This window comes from Chiroxiphia lanceolata, chromosome 26 (genome assembly GCF_009829145.1).
Source record: "Chiroxiphia lanceolata isolate bChiLan1 chromosome 26, bChiLan1.pri, whole genome shotgun sequence".
Taxonomy (NCBI): domain Eukaryota; kingdom Metazoa; phylum Chordata; class Aves; order Passeriformes; family Pipridae; genus Chiroxiphia; species Chiroxiphia lanceolata.
The window spans coordinates 6064515-6073412 of NC_045662.1; the positions used below are offsets into that span (position 1 = coordinate 6064515).

At 53.4% G+C, this 8898-nt stretch overlaps 1 protein-coding gene across 2 annotated transcripts; it reads right to left on the reverse strand.

Moving 5' to 3' along the window:
• Positions 1-257: 257 nt before the first annotated feature.
• On the reverse strand, positions 258-8247 carry GIP (gastric inhibitory polypeptide). Of its 2 annotated transcripts, none has more exons than XM_032711365.1 (6): positions 8223-8247; positions 6112-6245; positions 4133-4273; positions 3732-3863; positions 1488-1580; positions 258-502 (listed from the first exon to the last, which is right to left on the reverse strand). In XM_032711365.1, exons 2-6 carry the CDS (start codon positions 6189-6191, stop codon positions 493-495), a joined length of 456 nt encoding a protein of 151 aa, XP_032567256.1. In that variant the 5' UTR covers positions 6192-6245; positions 8223-8247; the 3' UTR covers positions 258-492. The 2 variants fall into 2 exon arrangements, with proteins under 2 accessions (XP_032567256.1, XP_032567255.1); XM_032711364.1 differs by having other exon boundaries at positions 4133-4279.
• Positions 8248-8898: the final 651 nt, after the last annotated feature.

The window sequence follows — 8898 nt, forward strand, 5'->3', positions numbered from 1 at the left end:
GGGAGTCTGAGGGGCTCAGGGGGGGTCTGAGGGGCTCAGGGGGGGTCTGAGGGGCTCAGGGGGGGTCTGAGGGGCTCAGGGGGGGTCTGAGGGGCTCAGCCATGTGTGGTGAGCCCCTGGCCCAGGTTGCCCAGGGGCTGCCCCATCCCTGGGAGTGCCCAAGGCCAGGTTGGACGGGGCTCAGAGCAGCCTGGGCTGGTGGAAGGTGTCCCTGCCCGTGGATGAGCTTTAAGGTCTCTTCCAACCAAACCATTCCGTGATTCCGTGACATTTATTGAGCAGTTCAGTGATATTTTGTAGCCCATCCCCACATCAGGTTTCTCCAAATCTCATTTCAGCTTCAAATTAAAAACTCTTTGTTGCATAAATAAAAATAAACCACGTGCACAGAGCAGGGTGAGCACAAGAAATCTTCCTCCTCCTCCTGCTGCTCCTCCTCCTCCTCGTGTGTCTGATGGGATGAAGAGGGAATTCCTGGGGAGAGCTCTGGAGTTATGCAGCTCTAACAAAGCAGAAATGGGAAAGAAAAGCATAAATTCCTGTGGAACTTCACCTGATTTCTTTTGCTCCCTGTAGGAAACGAGGCATCATTTACTCCCTTTGAACCAACCAGCCCCCTCTGCAGATCCATTCTGACTGCAGGATGTGTGTCCAAATTAATATCTAACAGTAAATTTTGGGGGAGATCAGCGACTGGGCAGGGGAGAGAGGTGTAAATAAGTGTTTTCCTGCAGGACTCAGCAGTGCCCTGTTTTCCCTGGGAGCTGCTGCCCCTCAGCTCCCGTTTTCTGGGATTGTCCACAGCCCAGAGCTGCCCCTTATTCCCAACCTACATTTATCCAGGGCCAGTTCAGCCCTTTTTGTCTCTGTGCCACCTTTGGCCGTCGGCACAAACAGCTCTTTCCTCACCCTGTTTTCAGGGATGGTGCCTTTTTCTCTCCCATCTCATCCCTCCCCAGTCCCTCGAGCCTCCTTGTCCCTGCACCTTTTGCACCCCAGTTCCTTGTGTTTCTCCCAGAATTCCCTTCCCAGGGGCGTGAAATGCACGGGAAAAATATTTCCCATGAGTTGCCTGACGAACAGCTCCCCTTTTTCCATTAAAAAGCGGGGAAAAGGCTTTTCTATCCCTCTTTCCCTGGGCAGGAAGGGCTGGAAATTTGCCTTCCCCCGGTTTTGCTGTGGGAGTTGCCTGAAGACGCTTTTGCAGAACAAAATTCTGGCCAGAGCTGCAAAATCTCCACCAAATCACAGAATCCCAGGACGGTTTGGGCTGGGAGGGACCTTAAAGCTCTTCCACCTCCCACCATCCCAGGCTGCTCCAAACCCCCTCCAGCCCGGCCTTGGGCACTCCCGGGGCTGGGGCAGCCAAACTGTGCCATGGGAGCACTCTGGCTATCCAAGGAAACCCCGAATTCATGGATTGAGCGCTGCAGCAGGTGTTTTTGGGGACAAGGGATCCGTAGGGAACGTGTGGAACAGCCACTCACGTCGCCCTGCAGGGATCAGTCGCCATCAGCCACGTCAGGAGCTCGCGGTTCAAAACATCCCTCAGCCCCTCCGAGTCTTCCAGGGAAGTGAAGCTGCAAAAACATCCATAAAAACCACAGATGAGGGGCAAAACCAAAGAACAAATCCTGTGCTGGGCATCCCTTTCTCCCAATCCCCACACGTTCACAGGGAGATTTTATTGTCTTATCTCTCCGACCGGGATAAACCCCCCCCAAAAAAGCTTTAACCCCGCGTTGACACGGGGACACCCCTGGATCTTGGAGGGTTTTGGCTGCTCAGCAGAGTCTCTCGGGCTCAGGGGAGGGGCAGGAACCACCCGCTGACCCCTCCCCGCATCCCAAATCCTCCCACAAAAGCAGCGGCGGCTCTCCCGGCTCCCAACAAAACATCTTTGTTTCCAGAGGGACTTTCCCCCCCAACCTGCATTTCTGTTTGCAATTCAGGACATTAAGGAACGCGCCAAAAATTATATATTTTTTTTTAAATGAAACTAATCAAGCTGATTAATCTCGAGCGTCAAAGCTTTTCCTTCCCCCTCCTCCCCTGCCCCGGAACAGGTTGGACAAACATCTGTCAGGAGCAGTTTGCTCCTGCCTGGGAGCAGGGGTCAGACCCAGCGACCTCCCCAGATCCCTCAAAGCCCTCATTCCTTTGATTCGGGATTTCCAGGACGGCTGGCAGCTCCGGGGGGCGGATTTTCCGAGTGCTTGGCCCCAGACACCCCTGTGAACCGCAGCTCTGCTCCTTTCCCCCACCCTGCCGGCCCCAAACCCTCTTTTCTGACACCGTTTTCATGCAAAGGCTGCAAAAAAACCCAATAAACACCCCCAGATTCTTGTTCTGGGTGACTGTCCCATGACTCCCTGTAGTTAAAAATCCCGGTTTTTCCCCCAGAAAACACCAGGATTGTGCCTGAAAAAGTAGGCTGTGTGTTTTAAGTGCTTTCTCCCCCCCCCCCCCCCCCCCCCCCTTTCTTGCCACCATTTCAGGACTCAGCAGCCTCAGCCTCAACCCCTCCACGCTGAAGAAATTCGGTGTCCCCTCGGCCATTTATTGCTGGATTTTTTTTAAACATAGAAAGTGCCCAAGAACAGATTTTTTTTTCCCCTCCAGGCTCGGGTCTAATTTGCTTTTTGAACATCTGTGGCACGAGCCGGGCTCAGGGAGAGGTGTGAGCCAGCCCAGTGCCAGGCTGTGGATCTGCTGACACAGATCCATGTTCCAGAGCTGCTGGGATCCACCAGCTCCCATCCAGAGGGTTGGGAAAACACGGGATGAGCTGCAGGAGCACCCAGAGCTCCATCTGGGCTCCCTCACCCTGCAGAGGTGCCTGTTTGCAGCGAGCTCATCCCCCCGTCCTGCACTGGGATCGTCACCACTGCAAGGTGATTAAATCTTTGAGAACGTTGGAGGATGAATAAAAACGTTGTTAATAATGGAATAGTGATGGTGTGCGTGTAATCATTAAGGTGATTACATCTTGGAAGTTTTTAAGATGATTACATCTTTAAAAAAACCAAATAAAATCTGTGTCCTTTATGGGTTCACTCGGATCAGGACTAAGCTGGGAAATTCCTCCTGGAATCTCTCCTGCCTGGTTTCATGTTTAGCTGGAAAATTTTTTTCCCTCTGAAAGCAGCAATAGAAGGACAAAAATAATTTGTTTTCTCTTTTTAAACGAAGTTGGTCAACACTCTGAGAGTGTGAACGAGTGGGGTTGGTTTTGTTTGTTTGGTTTTTTTCCTTTGGGGCGATTTGATCAAATCAAAACATTTGGCAGAAATGTACCAGTTTCACCTCATTTTAATCGAGATATTTGCTTTCCAGAGGGCTTTGTTTTGAGCAGGTCAAAGCTCTTCACTTTGGCTTCTCCACCCCCTCGGGGTTGGGATGTTCGAGGGGTGGATTTTTGCCCCAGCCCTGCCAAAAATCCCTGCTCTGACCTCTGACATTTGCAAAGCAAGACAACCCCAATCCTCCACACAACGTTTTTCCTTTTGTATTTTGTGAGAAATTTCAAAATCGGGCTTTTTTTTTTTCCTTTCTTTTTTTTTTGCTCTACTCTTTTCCTCAGGAGATGGAGATGTAAAATATGGAATTTCCTTTCCAAACCCAAATCCTCCCCTTTTCCTGCGTGTCACCGTCATTCCCAAACCACCAAACACCTGGAGAGCTCATCCCCCCCTGCATCCCGACTTTCCCTCTCTGCTCCCCGCCCTCACCTCTGGTTTCCCTTGGCTTTCAGAATCCAGGCGAGGAAATCTTTGGCTTCGTGGGTGCCCAGGTCCATCCTTTGCCCACTCGCAGCTGGTACCTGGGGCTCGGCTTCCCTCTTGTACTGCTCCACGATGTTGCTGCGGAGTCCAAACGGGAAGAAATCAGCCCGAAGTGCCACGAGAGGGTGCCAAAACGTCGCTTTCCCGCAAATCCCAGCTCCCTCCCACCCCGTCTGCCAGGCGGGTTTGGACAGGGAGGGAGACACCGACAGATCAGAAACGTTCCCGCCGCTTCGGAGAGACGAAAAGAAAACCAACCGCCAGGAGAATCCCAGGAAAACATCCTCGGCCCTGCGCTCTCCCGCTGGAATGTGGGATGCGGGAGCACTGGAAGTCCGGGCACTTACTCGCTTTTCTTCTCCCTCCTGGCCAGCAGCCACTCCACGAAGTTCTTCTTGAGCATGTTGTCCATGGTGCGGCTGTAGTCGCTCGCCAGGGTGGCCTCGGAGTAGCGTCTCTGCAGTGGGCGGGCAGCGGGAACCCTCAGGCTGGCACTGGGAGGAGAGACCGGGGGCACAGTGAGTGAATCCTGCTCTGGCCACACAGTGAGTCCCACTCCGGGCACACAGTGAGTGAGTCCTGCTCTGGGCACAGTGAGTCCCACTCTGGGCACAGAGTGAGTGAGTCCTGCTCTGGGCACACAGTGAGTCCTGCTCAGGGGGCACAGTGAGTCCCACTCTGGGCACACAGTGAGTCCCACTCTGGGCACACAGTGAGTGAGTCCCACTCTGGGCACACAGTGAGTGAGTCCTGCTCTGGCCACACAGTGAGTCCCACTCCGGGCACACAGTGAGTGAATCCTGCTCTGGGCACACAGTGAGTCCCACTCCGGGCACACAGTGAGTGAGTCCTGCTCTGGGCACACAGTGAGTCCCACTCCGGGCACACAGTGAGTGAGTCCCACTCTGGGCACACAGTGAGTGAGTCCTGCTCTGGGCACACAGTGAGTCCTGCTCAGGGGGCACAGTGAGTCCTGCTCTGGGCACACAGTGAGTGAGTCCTGCTCAGGGGGCACAGTGAGTCCTGCTCTGAGCACAGCGAGTCCTGCTCTGGGCACACAGTGAGTCCCACTCTGGGCACACAGTGAGTCCCACTCTGGGCACACAGTGAGTCCTGCTCTGGGCACAGTGAGTCCTGCTCGGGGACCACAGTGAGTCCTGCTCTGGGCACACAGAGTTCTGCTCTGGGCACAGTGAGTTCTGCTCCGGGCACACAGTGAGTCCTGCTCTGGGCACACAGAGTTCTGCTCTGGGCACAGTGAGTTCTGCTCCGGGCACACAGTGAGTCCTGCTCTGGGCACACAGAGTTCTGCTCTGGGCACAGTGAGTTCTGCTCTGGGCACACAGTGAGTCCTGCTCCGAGCGGGAGGGCTCCCGGGGCGGTCTCGGGGGTGGGTCACACGCTCCCCGCGATCCCCGAGGGTTTGGGGGGCACTTTTACCCTCTCCCCCGGTCCAGGTGGCCGTTCCCGCCCCGGGGAAGGGCTGGGACGCCCCTCATCCATTTTTCATCCAATTCCAGCTCGGATTTGACAGCTCAGGAGAACACGAGCTCTGGGCATTTGCTGCTGCTGCTCTGGAGTCAGGGTGGATTTCCCGATTCATTCCCCTCTGAGCTGAGGCACCGGCTGTGCTCGGGATCCCTCCTCCAGCGGGAAAGTTCCCCCGTACCCTCGAGAGGCTCCGAGGGAGTGGCAGGAGACAGGGATGACCTCGAGAGCAGCACGGGCAGAGCTGCTGGCCAGCAAGTTAGTAAAGGGTTTCAGGGCTGATCCGTTTTGGAGCTGTTCTCCGGGATTGCAGCAATTCCTGCTGCTCTAATAAGGAGTTTTTTAGGTCTAACAAGGAGGTTTTTTAGATCTTTTTGGGTGATAGTTGGAAATTTTCTATCAGCAGTCAGGGAAAGGGAGGGAAAGTCTTTGTTGTCTGCCTGCTTTATGTACCTGGTCACAACTTCAGAAGCTTCCAAGAACTGGGTGCCCTCTGGCCCCACTCATGGGAGGTGATTACATCTTGTTCTTGTTCTCAGACAACCTTTCTCTCCCTGGTTGACTTCCAGCTTGTTCCTCCCAACCCACAGCCATGAAGTTTGTAGGGAAAACATGGGAGTTCCTGGCTCTGGCTCAAAGGCTCAGGGCTTTAGTTTGATCTCCCCCTTATCTCTTGCTCATCTCTGTACCAGGGATGTCTCTGATCCCAGATCCAGGACTCGTGTTCTCACCTACTCACCAAGGTGCCAATGGAAAGAGTCCATTTGCCTCCAGAGGAGCTGGAAAAGGCTCAAAACACACCAGGAGCTTTCCAAAACCCTTGGAGAGTGTTACTCACCCCGAGACGTTCTCTTCCATCAAAACAAAGCCCAGGGAGGCGACGAGCAGAGAGAGAACCTTGAAGGACTTGAAGGACATTTTCCTGGCGGGTTTCTCTGTCCCAGAGCAGAGGGAAATCCCGGTGTCCAGCCCCTGGAACACACACCAGGGACAGGGATGGGGGGTGACTGGGCACGTGCCTGTGCTTGTAAACGTGTCCCCCCTCAGCCCTCGAGCTTCCAGCAGCCTTCTCCAGCCTCCTCCAGCCTCCCAACCCCTCTCCTGCCCTTCCCAGCCCAACCCCTCTTTCCCTGCGGCCGCTCCTTCCCGCCGCGGTGCCTTTGAGCGTCGGTCCCCTAAACTTTTATTGTGCCCATCAAATTCCCGGTGGGTCGCACATTCCCGGGGGGAAGGGCTTTGTCCTGCCCCGTGTTTACAGGCTGACCCCCTGGGTACCTCACTGTGCTCCCGGGGTCGGCTCAGCCTCGAGCCCGTCAGTGGGAACGTCCCTTGGATCAGGGAATTCGGCAGCAACGACGCCCTGCTCGTCCCACCCTGCTCGTCCCACCCTGCTCTTCCCACCCTGCTCTTCCCACCCCACTCGTCCCACCCTGCTCGTCCCACCCTGCTCATCCCACCCTGCTCATCCCACCCCACTCGTCCCACCTTGCTCGTCCCACCCCGCTCTTCCCACCCTGCTCATCCCACCCCCCCCTTCCACGGGGTCTGGGAGCCTGATCTAATCCCTGGGGGACTTTTCTGTTGGGGTGGATAATGCCTCGTGTAGGGACCGAGCATCAGTTATGAAAAATCCCCCCCGGGCAGCGACAGGAGCAGATTCCAAGATTTATTGGTTTCAAGCTGTTCCTTGTCCTCCTGTCCACAGTCCCACAGCCCTTGGACACCTGAGCTCCTTTAATTGCTATTCCAGCACTGCCAATCCCACACAAAAACGGGTTTGGTTTGGTCCTGGCTCAGGGATGTTTTGGTCGTCCCTCACCTCACCTTTGTTATATTTATTTATGGAAAGGAGGAGCTGCTGTTAACGGGGATAACGACACCGGGAAGGGTCCGGAGCAGAACTCACCTCTCCCACCCCTCAGTAATTCATTCACACACGACAGAACTTTATTCCTCTGAGTAATTATTTGTTCTCTTCCAACAGCCCAATTACAGTTTTGGAGAGAACAAGAATTTGCAAGTTTGGATGTTGTTTTTGTAATTTCGGCGTTTGGGTTTTTTTTTTTATCTCTAGAAAAATCGGGACATTTTTACAAATGTTTTCAGCCCTTCCTATTAAGTGAGAAAAACACTAAAGGAGTTACATTATCTTAGATACATCGAGTTCCTCTCAAAAGCGAGGTGTAACACTCTAAACACTGGCAAAGCCCCTGATTTCTTAGAGCTAAAGAAACAGAAGACAAGTAGTTACTGAGTAACAAACACTGACCGAGAGCAGAAGTGAATTCGGTTACACAAAAAGCTGAGGGGTATTTTTATAAGAGCAGGGGAAAAAAATTCATGATTAAATAACTGATGTTTCCCCTCTTATTTTTCTTTTCCTTTTACATCTTGGTGATACAACTGTGGGTGCAACGATGGACCTGAAATATTGAAGTTGTGCCAGAACAGGGCAGTTATTTATGGAACCAGGAGAGGGAACGTGGGGTAGCCCTGATTTTAGGGAAGGGCAGAACTCCTTCCCTGCAGGATTTACCCAAAGATTTCCATAAACTGTTGGAAAACCATTTGGGGTTAATCCAGGAGCCTTTTGCCTGTGGACACCCAGTTGGAGCAGCCGAGCTCTGCCTGCCCTGCCTGGTGCCAGTTCCCCGGGATCCCTGCCCTGGTTTGATCCCAGGATTTCATTTCTCCCCAGAAAAGAGGGGGATCTTTACAACACCCAGGTCTTCCAGTCCCCTGTTTGAGACCACCTGCTGTGGGAAAAGCGTTATCCCTGATTTATCCAGAGCTGAGAGCCCCCCAAAGAGACCCCAAAGTGATTCTTCCTCCCTGTTTCCCTGCTCAGGCACAAACCCCAACCTGTTATTTGCCATTTTCTCCTCCGAAAGAACCATTTCCCTTTGCAGCCCAACGCATCCAAAGAGAGGCAGACACGGAATTCCTTACCTTTCTCCCTCCGTGGAGCTCCCAGAGGATTCCAGGTGCCGAGGAGAACCTTTGGGGTGTTTATATACCCTCAGCTGTGCAGGACCAAACCCACTTCCAGGGGGTAAACAGGAAATCCAGCCCCTAATCAGAGCAATTCCGACCCACTTAGAGCTGCTTCATTGGGTCCATTGACCTCCAGAGCAGGGAAATAACCTTTTAAAATATGTTTGCATTAATGGCAATTAAACCATTACGTATCACAACCCAGTTATATCACAAAATCAGCACTGGGAGCATAATGTACTGCTTTAAATCTTAATTCCACGTAGTAACTCCTTCCCTGGTAAAACCTCCCTTAATTTCCATCTTTTGCCAAGAGAAATCCAACCTGCTCCTTCTTTTTCTTACAGGAGGGAGGACTTGGCTAAAATCATTGGGTCCCACCATTGTTAGTTTTGTCACCATCAAGCCCAGGGGTCTGAAACTCCCCAAATCCAACATCTGCTCCCCAAAATGTGAGCTCCAAGAGGGGAAAACTTGGGATGGAGGGCGGCAGAGAGGAGAGCAGTAGGAAATGGTGAGGCAGCCCTGGGTGATGGGGTGGAGGGTGGTGGGTGAGGGGGAGCAGCTGAGCCCCCGGGGGGTTTTTCTGCCCGGAGTTAGGGATGGAGCCTCCCAGGGGATCTGCAGCTGT